This window comes from Tenrec ecaudatus, chromosome 1, assembly GCF_050624435.1.
Source record: "Tenrec ecaudatus isolate mTenEca1 chromosome 1, mTenEca1.hap1, whole genome shotgun sequence".
NCBI classification, from domain to species: Eukaryota; Metazoa; Chordata; class Mammalia; order Afrosoricida; family Tenrecidae; genus Tenrec; species Tenrec ecaudatus.
In genome coordinates this window covers 265103996-265125404 of record NC_134530.1, presented here as the reverse complement: position 1 = coordinate 265125404, position 21409 = coordinate 265103996, and the positions used below count along the sequence as shown (strand labels likewise).

Here is a 21409-nt window from a genome sequence, read left to right as displayed (position 1 = left end):
ATGGACAGAAGGCAGGTTCTCTGCCCCTTTGTTTGGGAATTGGCCTCTAATATTTAATTGGTATTTCTCCTTACAGTCATGGACTCACGTATTCATCCTTTTGTGATTGACTAGCATCACTAAACATAATGGCTTCCAGTCCTTCCATGTCATGTGGTGCTTCACGTTTCATCACTGTTTTTCAGGGATGCATAGTATTCCACTGTGTGTATGTACCGGTTTCTTTCTCCATTCACACACTGCTGGGCACTTGGGGTAGTTCTGGTTTCTTGTTATTGTAAATTGGGCTGCTACAAATATGGGAGAGCATACACCCCCTGGTGTGTGCCTCTTATTTCTTTGAGGCATATACCTAATAATGGTGTTGATAGGTCGTATTGGCTTTAAATTCCCAGTTGCTTTAAGTACCACCATGCTGTTTTCCATAGTGGCTGTAGGTATTAACATTTTCACTAAAAGTGTATATGAGTTCCCTTTTCTCTCCAGCCTCTCCAGTATTTTTTGTTTTCTGCTTTTTTCTTTTAATTGGGCTGGAATTGTGGGTGTACGGTGGCATCTCATTGTGGTTCTAATTTGCATCTCCCGGATGGCAGTCCCCTTCATAGGAGGATAAGTAAGTAGAAGGGCCTCAGTATTGAATACAGGTGGGATCCCCAGAGATGATATGCGACTCTCTTCTCTCACACCATTACTGTGCTATTGTGAGACTGTGGCTGTGAAACAGTGTATGTTGAAAAACCGAAACGCACACCGAAATCGGCTTTTGTAACATTGCCTTGCAGAATGCACTACAGATGAAAGCGGTAGTTCTCCTTACAATGTGTTTATCGTCAGGTTAAAAAACAGATGGAGAATATAGTCCAGTGAATTTTTTTAAAGGCCGCAATCAGATTAGTCTGAGGAACAAGGGGAGTTTTTCCACTGAAAAAACAAAATAAAACAGACAGAGCAATCCGTGCAAGTTGTGATTAATTGAGATATGAAAGAAGAAGCTAGGGAGTCTGGTAACGATTTGAATACATATTTTTAGGAATCAAAGCAAATAAAAACAAGCCACATATAGTCTGTGGGTGAGGCGAATGACTCAGTGCTCAGCTGCTAGGGGAAAAGTCGATGACTTGAGTTCACCTGGACATAGCCTGGTGGTATAATTGCTTTACATTGGGCTGCTAACTGCAATGTCAGCAGTTTAAAACCACCAATCACCTTTTGGGAGAAAGATAGGACTTTCTACTCCTGTAAAGAGTTATCCTCTCAGAAACTCACAGGAGCAATTCTGCCCTGTCCTAGGAGGTTACTAACAGTGGGTATCAACTTAATGGCAGTGATTTGGTTTCTTATTTTTTTGAGATAGTGACAGAGGAAGACCCTTATCAATAGCGACTGACATGCACCTGCAACCGTGGGCTCAAACAATCATTTGAGGCTGGGGTGGGACCGTGCGGGGTGTTGCTCTGTTGTACAGAACGTTGCTGTGAGGTGGAACTGACTTGATTGGTACCCGACAGCAACAATAGACACAATTTGTGGGTCCTTGATGGGACTGTCCAGGAATACAATGGCTTAAAGTAGTTTTACACTCGAAATAAGTAATATAAATGTTACTTTCACCATTGGGGAAACATTGAATTAGATCTAGGTTTTTCTCCAAGGATGATAATTAGATTTTCGGGTAATTAGATTTTCGGGTAAATCTTGTTGAATCTGAGAGATAGACATTCTTCATGAATTTTTAATTCTGATTTTTAAGCATAAGTAGACTTTTTTTCTTGGTGTTTTGTGCATATGTGTTATGGGAGTGGTATGGTATAAGCTATTGATGATGAGGCTTTTACTGTCTAATCCAAACTGCTACCTGAAAGCTCAGCAGTTCGAATGCAGCAGCTAGAGGAAACCTGCTGGGGTCTCCAGGCATGGGATTCAAATAGATGAGAGTGGGTTGTGGGTTTTGTTAGAGGCACTTTTGAAGAAAGGCCTGGCTGCCTGCTTCCGAAGAATCACAGCCTTGAAACTTTAATGGAACAGTTGTCCTATAACAGAAATAGGATCACTAGGGGTTAGGATTGAGTCAATTTCAATGAAAAAAAAATGCCATGCACTAGCAATATGCTGAGATGGAGATCCAAAATAGGAGGATGTGAGATAAAAGATGAACATGATGATAAGAGCAGCCTCTTTTAAGTGAAACAGAGCTTTTCATAATTTTTAAGTACAAAGGAAGCATTTCTGTGCCTAATAACTAGTTTTACATGCAAGATACAAAATGGTATCTCAAGCTTATTGGGGAACCAAAGTCTTTCAATTCATAAAAAATTAAAATTTTAATGTTTTCTTGAAAGAACTAAGGCATAATGGAGTTGACTAATTATATATCCTAAAAGGGGTCATTTTGATAAATATATTATATGTAGTTATACTTGTACATGGAATAGCTGTTTATACCAATAAATGTATTTTTGCTTTTTGCTGGTTATGGAATGCATTTAGATAGCTTAGGCTTTTAGATTTTTTTATTTTTTTAAATGCAGAAGAAAGTACATGCCCTTCAATCTATGCCCTTCCTGGATTCAAGAGGAAATTTCATGTTACAGTGCAAATATTACTTCAAGACTGAACTTAGACTCTGGGTCAAATATATCCATGGAGACTCTGTGCTTTATTTTTTATTAAAAAATAAGTCTCAGAATTGGAGTATTTCTATTATTGAAGCAGGGACCATTTAAATTACATTTCCAAATATAATATATTCAGGACTCCAAACTCTAACTCACAGCCATTGAATCAATTAGAATTCATAGTGATCATACAGGGCAGGCTAGGACTGTCTCTGTGGATTTCTGAGACTACATATAACCCTTTCTGAGAGTAGCAAGCCTCATCTTCCTCTGCTGACTTTGGGGTTAGCAGCCCAACACGTAACTGCCACACCACCAGGGCTCTTAGTGATGCTATAGGACAAGAGTAAAATTGCCCTTTGGGCTTTGGAGGCTGTAAATCTACTGGAGCAGAAAACCACATCTTTCTCTCTTGGGGTGGCTATTCACAGCTGAACCCTCTTACTTTCACATTTTTAATATCCAAAGTAGTTAATGAATTCCACAGAATACTCTCCTAATTTATTTGTGTTTGGTTTAGAAAAATCTTAATGAATTGTGCATTGCTTGTGAGATGAAAATTCTTTGTCCTGGAAGCTTGTTAGAGTATTTTTGATATAGTTGATAGAGTATTGTTCTCTTAATTCATGCATACATTTCAGGGGAATAATGAAACTTGCTTTGTACTTTCCTTAATAGTAACATTGTGAGGGTTAAGATGGTATTTGCTAGGTATTTGATGATCCTCAGAGAAAAGTTTATATAAATGTCAAGGTTTTTTTTAAAACAAATTATTCCACTGTGCTATGCTGAGGCATGTTTAAACAATGCCTTCAGGTATCACTTTGTACTTGAATTGCCTTGCTTTCTAAGATAGAAATTAAAAACCATAATTTATCATTTTCTTTCTTATTAATAGTGGAGCCCAAGTTAGACATATAGAGAATACAATGGCTTAAAGTAGTTTTACACTCGAAATAAGTAATATAAATGTTAGTTTCACCATTGGGGAAACATTGAATTAGATCTAGGTTTTTCTCCAAGGATGGTCATTAGATTTTCAGGTAAATCTTGTTGAATCTGAGAGAAAGACATTCTTCATGAATTTTTAATTCTGATTTTTAAACATAAGTAGACTTTTTTTCTTGGTGTTTTGTGCATATGTGTTATGGGAGTGGTATGGTATAAGCTATTGCTGATGAGGCTTTTCCTGTCTAATCGAAACAAAAGAAATTCTGTTTGTTTCCTAGGGGCACAATCAGATCATAACATATAGCCGGCCAATCTATTTTTGTATGCTGTGTGCTCTTATTTTGCTCCTTGACGTAGGGGCCAAGGCCAGGCACCCTCCTGCTTATGTTGTCTATGGCCTGAAGATCTTCTCTCCAGGATCCCTGCAAGCAGCTAGGGACCACTTAATGGGTGAGTTAATTTGAGGTCCTGGGGAAGGGCACGTGGGTGGGTATGGGATGGAGGCAAGGTTCTGTCTTCCCTTTATGTTCTGGAATCCTGGTTGGAGGAACCCCTTCCTTTCTTGTTGGATAAAAAATTCATATCCCCCTCTTGGCTTACACACCACCAGAGACATTTGGGAGCCCAAGCACAAAGGAACCCAACCATGGAAGTATTCTAGAGGATTTTAATGTCCATTGTCCAACAGCTGTAGCCCTGTAATGCCTGAAGCACAGTTGCTGTGGAGCCTGATGGGTGGCGCTGGTGGGGTTAGACTTGCCATCAATGGGCAGAGCCAGTGTGCTGTGCACAGCACACACAGATCATCTGGTAGCACATGGTTGTCATGGTTTTCCTCTTGCTTCAGTCTTGGGTATTCGGGTCACTTCATCTTCTGCTGGCACACTTTGCTCGCGCTCCTTTCTCCTACCATTTGCCTGCTGTAAAATGTTCACTTTTAGCAAATTGTCTGTATCTTGTAATGGCTTACAGCATGAACTCAGAGCCAGACTTCTGGTGTTTGAATTCCAACAGTAACTTAAAAGATGTGTGACCTTCAAGTAGAATTCTTCAGCTTTTATATGGGTTCCATAAGAGTTACTTATCTCTTATTGTAGGTTTTACAAATTTTAAATGATTTAGTACACCAAAACATAGAATAGTGCTTTAAAACAGTATTGGCTATTATTATTTTATTTCAAAAGTCACCCCAATATTGACCCATAGTTCTGAAGACCTAATTTCTGGGACTTTGAAATTCATGTGATGACATCAAGGTGTTGACTTGTGACCTGTTGTGTACCTTATGACCTCTTTATGATCACAATGATCAACTGAGTCTATAAAGGCAGTTATTAATGATATAATGTGTATGTGTGTGTGTGTGTGTGTGTGTGTGTGCATGTGCACTCTGCTGGCCAACTACAACTCTTAGTCAAGTGAGGGCTGTTAAAACAGCAAGCTCCTTGTCTCCTCTCCCCCCTCCATGAGCTCGCCAACCCTTTTCAGTGGAAGGGGTGAGGGCTCCGGCTTTTCCTCTGGGTCCTTATAGATGAAAACTCGACAGGAAGTCCAATCTAAACAGTCCCTTTTCCCATTTATTAGTAGCATGTGTTCACTACCCCTAGACCCGCTCCATACCTACTCTTGTGTGCACGCTCATCACTTTCAGCCCTAGCAGACCATGTGACTAGACGAGGGACTTCTTCATCCCAATGGATATGGCATGGTGTTTCCGAAAGTCTCTGAGTTAAAATATAAAACCAAGAAAATTGTTGATAAAATAGAAATCTATCTTATGATCAGAATTTCAGTCATGGCCTTCCTACCCATCAGTATTTTCTTCCTCCCGTCCTAATATTTTCACCTCCATACTTTATATTAATTGAAGTTACATCAATTAGAATACACACAACGACATAGATTCCTATATAGACACATACCTACACACCCTCAAACACATTCACTCACGTAGACATACAGAGAAACACAGGCTCACACATACTCAAACACACACATACATACAGGCACCAAGAAATATGCTTGCACCCTCACACATCACAAACACACATATATTTGTTAAATGAGAAAAATATTTGTTTTTACTTTATCATAAATTAACTTCCTTAACTGCCATCCCAAAGCAACTACAAACTTGATCTAAAAACAAACAAAAAACTTGATCTCATATTGTAGCCTTCCATCCCACCCTTCGCAGAGCACTTTGTAGCTGGGACTTTTAGTTGAGATGCTTAATCAGTGCCTGACTTCCTCGATTCATTAGCATTCAATATCATACCTACAATATACTTAGCACTAAATGGCTATTTCTTGAATGATTGAACAAGTGCACATAAATTACATATTAAGTTCTTACAAAATTAATGTATAAATGAACTTTGGAACACTTCCCATTCCTAAATAAGATATCGCTTATTGTTATTCTTGTCCAAGTCAGCCCTTCAGTAGGTAGGGAACTAAGAAGCATCTTTTGAAGATGAACTGTATAAGAGATCCAGGGGGAACGGCCCGCCAAATATCCCATAGACTGCCAGAGGGACAAGCATATCCATCTTGGCAGATGGACCACCGAGTGCTCCTTGGAAACGAGGATGGTAAAACTCCACCTCATGTGCTTTGAAAATGCTATTGGGAGGGAGCAAGACATACTTGATAAAAATCCTCCACACATGGCTGCAACTTTTAGTAGTAACCTTGTTTTAGAATAAGCTGTGGATGTGAAAATTCTCATCTATTTCTTTAAATCAGTTCCATTAGTAAGAGGAGAGGGCAGAAGATACAGCATTCTTAGCTTGATCACTGGAATTCCCTTTCTCCCACTGATGCTTCTTCTTAATATGTTTTTAGCTGCTTGTCCGCAGCGACAAGTAAAAATAGTGATAAACACTCTAGTAAGCTAAATGACTAAATGATCAAGATAAATGAAAAATAGACCAATAGCAATTCTGAGGGAATGAATATGTTAAACGATAATTTGCAATGAGCAAGAAAATGTTATGGGTCAAATCAAGAACAAATGAGAAAGAAAGGAAGACAATAGAATCTTATACTTTATTATTTTATGAGGTAAAAAGTAATAATAATTTAGTCCTTCTTCTTTTTATAGCCTCTCACTCTCTGTTACTCAGCTACCAAGGAGGTCCAGGGCAGAACAAGGAGGGAAGAGAAAGTGTGTGTGTGTGTGTGTGTGTGTGTGTGTGTGTGTGTGTGTGAGAGAGAGAGAGAGAGAGAGAGAGAGAATCAAATGTTAATAGGAAGCAACAGTAACATTTAAGAGGAGGAGAGAAACACGAATGAAGTAATATGGCATTGTTTCCAGAAGGGGCTGAATGCCACTCCTATCTCACACAAGGTAGCTGTGGTCTTCTAGCTGATGCTGGGAATGTACAATGTTTCCTGGAGTTGTACCTTCCTGGTGCTATTTCTGTAACTCACTGACACTGCTTTTCATCCAGTGCCACACACCTCTCACAAGGGGAAGAGGCAAGAGGAGGAAGATAAGGGTGAGCAAGGTCCAATATCGGCTGATTTCGGGCAAAGCCATGCCTGCCAAATTTTGCCTTCCAGACAAAAAAGATGCTGAATTCTTGGGATGGTGCAGGGAGGCAGGTGGACATTAGGCTGATGGAGGAGCTGGAGAAGCTTCCAGTCTTACAATCTAAGGAGTGTGGTGAAGCCCTGATGGAGCATCTCAGAGGCAAGAACAGAACATCGGACAGTAGACTAAAAATCAGAGGAAGAAAATATAAAGGCAGGCTACAGGGAATGTTGAGGCAGGACAGGATTGCTGACCGAGGCTAGTTGCTTTGTAGGGATGGTGACAAATCCAAGAGCTAAGAACCGTGAGAGTGGTAATCTCAAAGAACTACTGATATTTTTCATATGACTCATACATATTCAGAATATCATTCTGAAAACTTCCCTTTCTTTATGAAAACAACCACTTCATTTTTATTTCTAGGCATAAGGGAAAGGCAGCGTGTCTTATACTCAGTTCCAGACTGGTGACCTTGGGAGGCAGGAATTTGTATTACTTTCCGTATGGTTAACTTCAGCAAAAGCCCGAGTTAGGTTGCTTGGGTAATTCTCATATGGGTGACTGAGCCAAGAAGCCTTCACTTCTTATTGCCAGATTTCAAAAAGACCAATGACAAGTCCGAGTGTGTCCTGAGGGCACACCCTCCTGCTCTAGGGACTGGAAACAGAGGGACTGGAGAGAGCGAACTTAAAGAAGAAACCTCTGGTCACATGGTACCTTCAGATGAGGGACAGGCTGTCATCGACAGGTGCTGTCGAGTTGTTAGGTGCCACCACGTTGGTTCCTACACACAACAAAACAAAACACTGCCCACCCAGTCCTAGGCCACCTCACAGTTGTTCTTGTGTTTGAGCCCCTTGCATGAACTTAATCCATCCCTCTTGTTGACGGTCTTCCTCTTTTTCACTGTCCCTTCAGTGGAAAAGAATGTCATCATTTCCCAGGGATTGATTGCCTGTAACAGGAGTCATGGAAGCATAGTGGGTTATGCCGTGGAATGCTAGTCAAAAGGTCAGCAGTTTGAAACCACCAGCCACTCTCTGGGGTGGGGGTGTGGGGGAGATGAGGCTTTTTCATAAGGAGTTACATTCTCAGAAATCCATAAGGGCAGTTCAACTCTCCCTTGTCTTCTAGGGTCACGTGCGCTGGAATCTCCCGGATGGCAGTGAGTTTGGTTGTGGTTTTGGTAGCGGGCAGGTGGGTTACGTGCAGAAACTTGGCTTGGGTTAGAGCCATCCAGTGGGTGACGTCAGAAACAAGATGTTCCCCGACAAGGGAAACATTCAGAAAGGATCAGAGTGCTCGATGGCAGAGATAAGGTTCAAAAAAAGAGCCCCAAACTCCCACGGACTATATGGATTCTCTATTAAATGACCTCCATTGTGTTATTCTTAGAACTGTAAACTCCTTCCAAATAATGCAGTACCAGTGTAATTCTTATAGCAGTGGAGGTTTGTATCTAGTTCCTAAAGCTAAATCGCACCCGCCTTCTCAAAACACTCAGAGCACGCATTTCCACGTCGTGTATAAAGACCTGTTTCCTGGATTCAGTAGTCCACGATTAGGAAACTGGTTAACACACAGATATGGTATTATGGCACTTTCGATATACATGGAATTTAGGCAGTCACAAGGCTCTGTAGGTTTTAGTATTTTTCCGTGTTATTTGAATTCTGTGTGCTTTCTCCCAGGTTTGCAGACCTACTAATGAATATCATTTACATTTAACAAAAGAAATAGGCAACCTATTTGTTTTATATTTATAACGGCACATTTTGCTTGAAAAGAAATATAACAGTTCCAGAAGTTCCGAATTTCTGGTAATTATTAGGGAAAAGGTGTAGGGAAAATGGGAGAGAAAATTATAGACCTGCATAGTGGTATATTCACCAACAAACAAAAATGTTTTTCACAGGGAAAATTACCAACAACTACAGGGATGTTTTTATTTTTGGATGAAAAGATGAAACAATTCCATCAATGTTGAGCATAATTTCCCCAAAGCTCTATTAGTGGAAGAGTCCTACTAATATAACAAATGTCTGACTGTGTGTTAGGCCAGGCTGACTAGAGAAACAAATCCAGCATTTCAAAGAGCGCTATATCAAGAAATCATTGCCTATAAGGGAAGCGTCCCAGCCCCTTCCCGCTCAAGTCTCTAAGCTCCATGTTGTTCCTAAGTCCCTCTTCATATTCACGTAGCCACATACAGTGATGCAGAATGCAGAGGTATCACAGGCCGGTGGGTGCAAAATCCGTGGATCCAATGGCGGTGGCTCTGGCAGCAACCAGGGTCAGCCAGCAGGAAGAGGAAGGAGAGGGCGGCAGGAGTGGGGTTCCCAGGACCCTGCTTATGAGCAGGCTGCATCCACAAGGAGTCACCTTCAGGCTGTGACCTGATTGACAGCCTCAACTCCACCCCTACATTTTTATGTATCTTCAAATTGTCATGAAATTAGGCAACTCCTACAGGCTGATTTTTCGTTCAAGCTCACTGCTTCTTGGCAGGTAGGCTACATCGACTCTGTTTTTCTTCCATTCCACCTCTCCAGTTTTTATTTCATAGGTTAGAGATTTTACCATCTAGTACCTCCTGGGGAAGATCCAGTGCACACCCTCCAGGTTGAATGCTGCACTTCCTGCGCTGTTCCATGAAGGTCCGGTTCTGCACACACAGCCAGACCATCTTTGGTTGTAACCTCCAGAGTCTCTTACCGTTTCCTTTTCCTGTGCCGTTGTTCCTCATGCGCACATTCTTTTCACATCATTAGTTTTGGCTTCATGGGATGATGTGTTTCCTACAGCAAATACCGTCTTCCTCATGTTTTTCTGAACCACTTCCAATGTTTGGCTCCCTTTAACATTATTTCATATTTTCCCTGTAGTTCATTCCCAATGTGGATTTTATCACATACATGGCATTTTGAGAAGTACACTAATGAAATCACATCACACATTTCCTCTGCCTTATCCAGGTAAACACAATACTCATTGGTAGGTTTGGGGTTTCAGAATGAAGAGAGACTAATCAGTTTCTTAAATGTATAGATTAAAATATGCCTTGTATAGTATGAATATCATATCAGTATTTGCATATTTTGCCTACTTAGGGAAGTAAATTTCTTATAGATGATCTAGAGTTTCACAATAGAGTTAAAATCTTTGCACAACCATGGAAGAAGCACAGCAGCCTGTGTGATCATGAGGTGTCGATGGGATCAAGTATCAGGTATCAAAGAACAAAAAATCATATTATTTGTAAATGAAGGTGAGTGCAGAGTGGAGACCCAAAGCCCATCTGTAGGCAACTGGACACCCCCTTACAGAAGGGTAGCGAGGAGGAGATGAGTCAGTCAGGGTGCAAGGTAGCAACGATGAAACATATATTTTTCTTCTAGTTCTTAAATGCTTCTTCCCCCCACTCTCATGATCCCAGTTCTACCTTACACATCTGGCTAGATCAGAGGATGTACATTGGCACAGATAGGAACTGGAAACGGAGGGAATCCAGGACAGATGATTCCTTCAGGACAAGTGCTGAGAGTGACGATACCGGGAGGATGGAGGGAAGGTGGGGTAGAAAGGAGGAGCAGATTACAAGGATCTATATATAACCTCCTCCCTGGGGTATGGACAACAGAAAAGTTGGTGAAGGGAGACATCAGACAGTGTAAGATATGACAAAATAATAATAATTTATAAGTTATCAAGGGTTCATGAAGGAGGGGAAATAGGGAGGGAGGAGGAAAATGAGGAGCTGATATCAGGGGCTCAAGTAGAAAGCAAATGTTTTGAGAATGATGATGGCAACAAATGTACAAATGACACAATGGATGTATGTATGGATTGTGATAAGACTTGTATGAGCCCCCAATAAAATGATTGAAAAATGTTGCACAACATAGATTATGACAAGAGTACCATATGTTCAATCCCCAAAACATTATTCTCTCTTTCTTTTTTAGTCTTCTATTTTTTTAAAGCTTTTTATTAGGGGCTCATCCAACTCTTATCACAATCCATACATACATCAATTGTGTAAAGCACATCTGTACATTCAATGTAGGCAGCAGTGAGAGCAGGACCCTGTCCACCTCTGATTGCAGGGTCGTAGAGGCTGTGGCTCTTGGCATTCATCAATCCATCAGGCTAATTGTTTCTGTGCTTCTGCTATTTTCTTCTGCTTTTCTCAGAACAGGGCGAAACTAACCACGGCGCCTTAGATAGCTGCTCAGAAGCCTTGGTACCCTAGTTGCTGCTCCCCAGAGTAGGCTAAAGAGCATGGTCTTGTGGACTCTATTTCAAGGGGTTTGGTTATGGCAAAGGAAACGAATAAGTTTCCACTCCCTTCTTGGATATATGGCACATCAACACATATGTAGAAATCTCCTCTGTTAAACCCACATGTATCCTTTCTAGACCTATTCAGCTTTCATTACTTTCGAAGTGGTCACTTGCAGACTATTGTTAGTATTGCTATTGCAGTATTGGGGGTGCAGTAGTATTCACCCTTGTTGCCTTTAGCTTTTGAACTCCACTGTGTCATTCTTTGCCTTGATAACTTTTAGCTGACCACCCCTTATTGAAAATTACCTTTCTTTTCACCTATGTTCATATATATCTCCCTTCTGCTTCGTGATTTTGCCTCCCTTTCCCTTCCATCCCTGTAACCTTCAAATAACGATTCTGTGTGTAACACTTTCATTGGCTTTTGATAGTAATGGCCTGATATAATATTTATCCTTTTGTGATTGCCTCAGTTTACTCAGCATAATGTCCTCCAGGGTCATCCATGTTGTGAGGTGTTTGTGAGATGTTTCCCAGATTTCTCTCATGCAGTCCCTACCATTGAGTTGCTTCTGACTCAGAGTGACCCTGTAGGAGAGGCACACACAGTATAATTTTCCTTATTGGTTTCTGAGGCTGTGAGTCTTTATGGGAGCAGATAGTCCCATCTTTCTCCCAACGAGTGAGTGGTGCTTTCAAACCACTGTCATTGTGATTTGTCAACATTTGTAATTTTCTATCTTTATCTTTGTGTCTAAGGTGTGTCTCTTGTAGATAATGATGGGTCCTGATTTCCTATTCATTCTGTTACTGTCTCTTAATTGGTGCATTTAATTAATTTATATTCCATATATAGTGTAACTATTGAGAGGTATTTTACTACTGCCATCTTGTTGTGTTCTTTTTTGTGTTGTAGATGGTTTCTTTGTTCTATATGTTGTTGTTTTTCTGTGTTTGTGATTTTCTTAGCATTTGCTCTGTTCCTTTGTTTTCGTGCTTGGTAAGTCTTTACAGTATTCTAATGTTTTGTTTTAATGACATTTTTGATGATTAACTTTATTTGAGATTACCCTATAATTTATTATTACCTTCTTATGCTTAATACAGTCCACCACAAATTGACATCATCTTTACTTCCTCCTTCTGAATGTTCTGTAACTGCCCCATTTATTCCTTCTTTTTGGTTTGCACTTGTTACTGTTTATAATTTGACATCTCTGGTGCTCTTTTTTCAGCTTATAGGGTTAATTTAATTCCTACTTTAATAGCTGAGTTAGTGTTGTCATGTGTTTTAATTTCATATTGTCGGCTGTCATTGTGAATGCTCTGTCCAAAGGAATCCCTTTCCCATTTCTTTTATGGTTTGTCTGTTGGTTTGTTGCCAGTTTATTTAATTCCTATTTATCTGGAAATGTCATAATTTCACTATCATATTTGAGGGACAGTTTTGCTTGATATATAATTTTGGGTTGGCTTTTATCCCTCCACCTCCGTGTTTCATATTTAGCATCCTATTATCTTTTGCCTGCATGATTTCTACTGAAAAATTAGAGCTAGTCTTATTGGTTCTACTTTGTACATAACTTTTCATATTTGCAGAACTGCTTTGGGTTTTTTGCCTTTCTTTGTCAAAGTTTGATTATAATATATCTTGGTGATTTTATTTTGGGATTGATTCTATTTTGGATTTGTTGAGTTTCTTAGATGTGTGTCTTCTTATCTTTCATGATTTCAGGGGCATTTCTTCAAATAAATCTTAGACACATATTTTTAGGCCTTTTGTTCTTTCTTCCTGTTCTGTAATTTCTATCACATATATGTTATTGCTCTTAGTGTTTTCCCACATAGTTCTTAGGCTTAATTTTTTCTTTTCTTTTCCTGAATGTTCCTCTAATAGATAAATATTAAGAGATTTATCTTCTCTTGAACCCAGTGCATAGGGTAGCAGTGGTGTTACTGACTCTTCAGTGATGGGAGTAAAGAAAAACTGGGGTACAGGGGAAGAAAAGAAAAATAAAATGTAGGGGAAAGAGTGAACTAAAAATTAAGGAAATATAAAAAAGAAAGAAGAAAAATAAAATAGAAGAAAAATTTAAAGGGAAGAAAGGCAGCTCAGTGCTGGTGCAAACACTCACCTCCATATGCAGCTGCAGTGGGAGCACAGTGCTTGATCTGTGGGAGGAGCATTGCCATACCAGGAGGGATTAGGTAGAGTGCTATTGGTCTAGCTCAGGGATGGGCTAACGGCAGCTCTCAAGTCATATGCGGCTCTTTCAGTACATACGTTTGACTCTGAAGTAAAATTGAAAAATGTAAAGGATCTTATTCAGATAATGATGATTTCACTTGTTTGTAAAATATATTTGTGGTTCTCGAATAATTCTTGGATTGTTGTGAGAGGCAGGATTGGCTCTCCTGTCTCAAGAGTTTGCCAACCGCTGGTCCAGCTGGTCCTCAGCCCATGGATTACTGCACCACCAGTGGAAGCAGACCCTCTGACCATGGTGGCAGGGGGGTGTCATTCCTACTCAGCAGGAAAAATAGAAATAAAAAGGATTAGGTTGGGAAGGAGACAAAGCCACAAAAGAAAGACAGAATCAAAGTGGGGAAGAGCAAATAACTCGCAAGGAAGGAAGGGCAAGAGGGAATGAGAAGGAAGGAGAAAAAGAGGGGAAGGGGAAATAAAGTGGGACAGTAAAGACAAGCACTAGCCACCAAAGAGAGTGGAATATTGGTGCTTGACCCTGGGGGAGCACACACACCAACTGTTGAGCAAAGAGGGGTTAGGACATCGTACTTCCTCCATGGTGCTTCAATCACACTTATTTTTAGCAACTTTTAGAAAGAAGATGTAACATAAAAATGTCATCCTTATTAAATTTCATTATGGCAAGTTTGCATTTCCTAGTTTTTGGAAATAGTTGAAACATCCACTTGAATCATCTCTACTCCCATAGTTCATTATAAATATTTATGTATAGTTTTAGGACATAGTCTCAAGGTACAGATATATTGAATTTCACATAAAACTTCCTTAGTTTTATTAAGGTTTACCAGTATCAAATTTCATTGCCTTTTTTTTTCTGACTAGTTTGTACTCTAATGAATAAACAGAGACAGAAAGGAAGGCAGGTACCACTGGGGATTTCTGTGTGATCAGAACTTGCTAAAAATGCAGCTGTTCCACTACATTTTCCCCCTTTCTTTTTTTTTTGTTTTGTTTTGCTCTGTATTTTTAAAAAATCATTTTATCGGGGCTCATACAACTCTTATCACAATCCATACATACATCAATTGTATAAAGCACCTTTGTACATTCGTTACCCTCATCATTCTCAAAACATTTGCTCTCCACGTAAGCCCCTGGCATCATACATTTTCACCCTTTCTAACAGATAAGTTTTGTGAAACATTGAATGATAATCTTCAAATGTTTTGGCCAACTGCTCAAATTTATTCTTATGAATATGGAAGTCAACATCAACTTCCCCTTTTGATTCAGAACCATAAGATCTGGCTCATTTTGGAATCAGACCCTTCACCTTTCACAATCACAGTATATTTCAGTTACTTATTTACAGGTTTGACTCAACTCTGAATCTTTAATCAGTGCTTAGAATATAGTAGACTCTCAGCAGGTCACATGTTTTAGGTTGCAGAGTATAAAGCAAAGAGAAACTCTTATCACCAATTTTTGCTCATCTCTCCTATGCTGAAAGTATTTGATTACAACTATCCTTTCACTTCATATGCATGTGAAAGTTGAACATTGAGAAAAGGAAGACCAAAGAAGAATCAATGCATTTGAATTATGGTGCTGGTGAAGAATACTTAGAGGACTGTGGATTTCCAAAAGAACAAGCACATCTGTCTTGGAAGAAGTAACCCAGAATACTCCTTAGATACAAGGATGGTCCTACTTTGGACATATTATCAGGAGAGACCAGTCCCTAGAAAGGAACATCCTGTTTCTAGAAGATACTCAACAAGATGAATTGATTCAGTGGCTTCAACAATGGGCTCCAATACGGCAATTATGAGGATGGCACAGGATCACACGGCATTTTGTTCTGCTGTATGCAGGGTCACCCTGAGTCAGAACTGACTCAACAGAACCTAACCCGCCAGTCCTTTGGGTTTGCATGTTCATGTAACTGCCCCCCATGCCCCAATCCGCAGACTCAAGTCTACTCTCTGAAATTCAAAACAAATAGATTCCATTACTTGTGCACAGGTCTGTGGATAGTTCTGGACATGTCAATACTCATTCCCTCTAGACCAACTCCTTCCTGATTTCCAAAGGCACCGTTTCTTCTTAGCTTCCAGATTTTCCTACTGGTAAAGAGAGCTGAGAGTATTCTCCCATATTCCTGGTGATCAGGAAGGGGATAGGACAGGTTGGAGGAAGGGACCACATACTTACTGTAATGTTTGCTTTCTCACTTTCAGCATTTTTGTATTGCTTCCCTGCAATTTCCCTCCTTGGGCTCTTCCCACAGATCAACACTTTCTGCATTTACCTTTTGGAACAAATTGACATGCTGTTTTTTGGGGGTTCTGGTAAGTCATTTATATTTTAAGCTTCTTTAAATGATTCCATAGTTGAAATAAGGGCTACGGAGCCTTTAGCATGGAAAGTCTAGAAAGTCGAGTTCCTTTGTCCTAAGCTTTTAAACGACTCCGTCTTGGTTAGCCTGGTTGATCTTGCGTCCATCCAGATTCATTCAGCCAAATTGAGAGTGGTCTACTTAGCTTGGTCCAATCAAAGCCAGCCGGGGAGCATAGAGTCTCTGGGCTTTGAAATAGCTCTAGGGCTTTTCTAACTATTGCTGAGATAAACACTTAGTCTGAGTCAGTGTGTGAGAGTGTGTGTAAATATAGGTGGGCATGTTTTTGAGCATGGATATGTGTGAGGTAATCGTGAATGTAGTTGTGAATGTGAATATGTGTTTCCATGACGTTATGTGTTGTGCATGCCTGTGTGTTATATAGGGGAGCCCTGGTGACACAGTGTTTATGAGTTGGGCTGCCAACCACAAGGTCAATAGTTCAAAACCACTGGCCACTCCAGGGGACAAAGACAAGGCTTTCTTTTCCTATAGGGTTGCAGTCTTGGAAACCCACGGGGACAGGGCTACCCTGTCCTACTCGGGTCATTATGACTCTGAATTGACTTGATGGCAGCGAGTTTGAGGTTTTGTGGTGTGTGTTTTCCCCTGAGTGTTATATAGACAGGTGGCCTTTATCCTAAAACTGTCACCAGATTTTAATTTTATATAGGGCCAGAACTTTAGCTTTATACTGAGTTAAATTTAAGTCTCATCTTACAGTTACTTGTTGACTTTATACAGAATGTTTATACTTTCAGCTTACTCTTCTAAAAATGGAATTAATGCCATCCGTATAGGATTACTATAAGGATTAAATGAAATCGTGTGTACAGACCCTTAAAACATAGCAGCTGCTCAATGACGGTTAGCACCCATCATACATGCATGCACACACATATGCATGTAAATATATACGGTGCACACAGGCAGCATGGTTAAGAATGCACACGTCCATACACTCACATGCTCAGACATTCACACACGTGAGCACTTGATTGTGTACACGGTCTTTGTTTTCTCTTTCTCCCACTCACACTGTTTCTCTTTCTATAGAAATTGCTACCCCTGATTTTTCCTTCCCTAAATTCAAACTGACAAACACAAATGATGCTTGAAGGATATTGCAAAAGGTGCTTTCTCAATGCCTTCCTTGTGGATTTTTAATCAGCTGGTCAGTATTTTTGCGTGTTGATCCTTCGTCAGTACTCTTGGATACCATAGAGTTGCTATTTGAACGGTGGCACCTCTCTACACCGCGTTATACCGTGTGTTGATTTTGGAAGTGTCCAGTCAGGGCTAACCTATGGATGTTTGCATTGCAGCAGTCTCTGGGGTTCTGTCAGCGGTTTATGGTGTGGCCAGGAGTTGTATGGCCGTCGCTGTGCTCCACGTACTGTGCTTCAGTGCCATAAAGGTAAGAGAGAATGCCAGGCTGCTGCTACTTCTTTCTCGCACCACTTATATCCGCTTATTGTCTAATCAAACAGGTATTTCCTCCACAAATCAGAGGTATCAAGGTCTGGCTGGGCAGGCATTCATTGGCTTAGGTGATGCCACTTTGCTGGATGCAGAGGGTCCACCTGGGCTGGCAGCCTTGTGGGCCCCTCTTCTAAAGGGATCTCAAAACCATGGCCACTTCATAACACGAGAGACGGCCCTTCTGATTAATATGGTGGTCACCATTGGCTCCTTCTGAAATAGTATTCAAGAAGCAGAAAGTGATATATTTATATAAAGTTACACAGACCAAATTGGTCAGAAAACCCTGATGAAAGCAACATGATTACATAATCTAGGAAACAAATATCTAGACCTTCCTATAGACCCAACCTGAAATTGCTCTAGGCCTAAGTATCTCATGTTCCACGACAAACATTTCTTCTCTGGCTCTGTAAATATTAATGAGTGTCTTCATTCTTATTCACTATTTGTACTTTTATCTTTATATTATTGTTGTTTTATCCTTACCACCTTATTTAGAACTGGCTTTATATTGTTTCTGTTGGGTTTCCCAGTTTGTGAAGCACAGGAGGGGTGGATGCATAGTGATAATAACTGACACAGGGTTTATAGGGGAGGCAGGGGCCGGGGATGGAGGCTTGGGAAGGAAAGGGGATTTCCAGAGTAAACAATGAAGGCAGGAGCGGGGAGGGAGCACTACAACTGATTGTGATTTCACAACTAATTTTAAAGATGATTTAACCGTGTGTGTGTGAATGTTCTAAAATTGATGTGGTAATGATTGTACAATTCTTCTTGATAAGATGAAATTATTGAGCTATTGAATTGTATGATATATAATTTACATGCCAATATAATATGCCATCAAACTGTTGGGGGAGGCATGGAGAAAACAGAAGCTCTATAGACTTGTCTAAATGGATAAAATGGAAACCTACAGAGGCAACAAGGAGTCCTGGTGGAATAGCAGGTTACCCATTGGTCTGTTAACTGCAAGGTCGGCATTTCAACCTCCCAGCAACTCCTTAGTAGAAAGAGGAGGCACTCTGCTCCCATAGAGATTTGCAACTTTGGAAATACAAAGTGGCAGTTCTACTCTGTCCTTTAGAGTTGCTATGAGTCGAAATCAACTCAATGCTAGTGAGTGTTTTGGCTAGATGGGCAGAAGGGAAACCTAAAAAAATCCCCTACCCGCTGCCATTGAGTCCATTCCAACATGTAGCAACCTTGAGTTAGTTAAAGTTTATTGTGCCAACCTGGCCGATAAACACATGTGGGGTTAACTGAAGAGCAGAGAGATAAATGGCTCGGTGAGCCTCGCTTTTCTAGTTCTCGGGTCTCTTGCTTTGTGATAGTTCGGACGATGGTGTAGCTGCCTTAGCCAGTTCTCTGCTTCAGCTGGCAAGGGTTACTTCCTGCAAGACATCCCTGAGGAGAAGCTGCATGGACCTACTCCAATGCAGCCCTGGGTGCTGGAGCAGCCGTGTGGAGACCCCTGCCAGCGCTGAGATGCTTACATGTTCACTGATTCGGCTTTCCTCCTGCAGTTGGCATTATTGCATGTGTTTTGTGAGATGGAGGAGGACTTTGTGGATTGGTGTCGGCCATATGGGTTAATATTGGACTTGTGGGCTTGAGAAGCACTGGGTTGGGATGTTTCCTTGATGCGCACTTACCCTTTATATAAAACTCTCTCTTACACACGAGTTTCTGTGGATTTGTTTCTCTAAAGTACCCAGACTAACACAAACCTTAAATGGCAGAGGAGAACTGCTCCATAGGGTTTCAGAGGTTGTCAATCTGTAGGGAAGCAGGCAGCCTCTTCTGTCTCCTGAAGATTGTCTAGTAGCTTGAACCACTGATCTTTTTATTAGTAGCTCAGGACTTAAGCCACTGTGCTACCAGGACTCTTTAAAGGAAGCCTAAGACAGAAAACCAAGACCAATAACAGCTTCAGGGACACAAGTATACATAGAAAATAATTGTTACTATTGTCCATACGTGCCTCAGCTGCAAATAATGCCCAGGTATTAATCATGTTGTAAATAATAACTGTGCTATAGATGTGATGAAATAATAGGGAGGGTGAAGTATATGTCTTGAAAGAGAAATCTGGGGATGGCATTCTTTTATATTAGAAAGTCATGAGCTCTGATTTGTCAGTTTGGATGTTAGTTGCTATTGAATTGATTCTGCCTTATGCAAAGTAGAGCTATGCTCCACAGAATTTTCAGTGTCTGATTTTTAGAAGTAGATCTCCAAGCAGTTATTTATTTATTTATTTAGAGTCACCTTTGGATGGACTTGAAAAGGCAGCCTTTCACTTTGCAGTGGAGTATGTTAACCATTTTCACCACCCAGGGACTACAGGATGCTCATAGTGTCTAAAAATAGTAACAGATATACAGAATTTTGTCAAGGGCATCTAAAACATATAAAGATGAAAATTAATATTTTGTATATTTACTTTATTTACAGCATTTTTCAAATGCTTTAAATCATATATACTTCTATAAAATAATACTTAAATGGAAAGTCATATTTGTTCTAAATTATTTTAATAAAGATCACATGGACTTTTCTTATCAAGTCAAAAATGAATATAGGACCTTATTAAACTTATCAATGGCAGTGCAGAAAAATAATTGTTTAGTTACTTTTTGGAAGAACAGAAATGAAAAAGTTTGAACTCCCAATACTTCACAATTGAATTAGTCAGTAGTAATCAGTGATATGATCTCTCCTATCTTATTTCCCTCTCGTTCCTATAGATCTTTTCTTTCAGTGTGAAAAAGTTTCCCTTTCTAATACAAAGGTGACCTATGTGCTAGTGAATATCCTATTGGTTGCCATAGTTACACTACTGCATTTCTTTTGTTTGATATATTTTACTTTATTTGGTCAAAGAAATTTTAGACAGGACATAAAAAGTACTAGCCATAAAATAAATAATTTTAAATATGGCTTCATTATGTATTTAAGACTATTATTTATGAAACACCATAAATGAAGTGGAAAGTCAAGTCACAGCCTGGAATAAACTGCATTTTATTCAGAAAAGATACTTTACATAAGTGTTTCCTCAGTTCTTGCATTTCTAAGAATGTCTTTCTATTGCCTTTTAGCAAAATGGCTACTTGGAGGATTCTCTGATCACAAGTGTTTTTTTCCTTTCTCTCAGGGCTCTTTATACAGTGTTCTTTTGTGCCCTGATATTTGTTTATTATTCATTCTCCCCCAAATGCATTTACAAAGGGCCGGCTTATTGAGGGATAATTTGTGCAACATCAAATTAACCTTGTAAAATCTATAGTTTGGTAAGATTCCATACATGTATATTATCATTTATAAACACCACAAACAAATTATATAATATTTCAACCACTGCAAATATATCTCATATTCCTATTTTGACAATATCTTTCTAGGCATCATCAACGTCTAGACAGATGGACTGCTGTCTTTTAAAATTTTTAAGTCAACTCCACATACAATAAAATCAAGAAATTTAAGTTTATAACTGGGTGCATTTTAACAAATAAAAATAGTGAAATAAATAATCCTTATTCCTAGAATATTATTTCCATATTCCATTGCCATCAATCCCCTGCTCCTCCCTAGGGTTTTGCAGCCACTGATCTACTTTCTACCACCACAATCTTGCCTTTTCTAGCCATCCACTTCAATGGAATCATGTGAATTTTTGCATGCCTGACTTCTTTCATTTAGCTTTTATATTCAATTACATGGTTGCGTATTGTTTATCTGTGTGTACATATATATGTCTATTCAGAGAGACTTATCTCAAGGATATGGTCCATAGAGTTATAAGGCAGGCAATTCCAATTCCATGGTCAGCTACCAGGCTGGAGGCTTCTCCTGACTCACATTGCTACAGGGGCTGAGGAGCTCAAAATCCACAGACCAGATGGTAGACTTCTGGGAGC

The 21409-nt window shown here is 39.8% G+C and overlaps 1 protein-coding gene across 1 annotated transcript in view; it reads left to right on the top strand.

Moving 5' to 3' along the window:
• Window positions 1-21409, top strand: part of PCNX2 (pecanex 2) — a 357992-nt gene that overhangs the window by 123699 nt on the left and 212884 nt on the right. The window contains exons 13-15 of the mRNA XM_075532150.1: window positions 3845-4016; window positions 15841-15951; window positions 17324-17415. Coding sequence (XP_075388265.1) covers window positions 3845-4016; window positions 15841-15951; window positions 17324-17415 — 375 coding nt within the window. The remainder of the gene's footprint in view (window positions 1-3844; window positions 4017-15840; window positions 15952-17323; window positions 17416-21409) is intronic.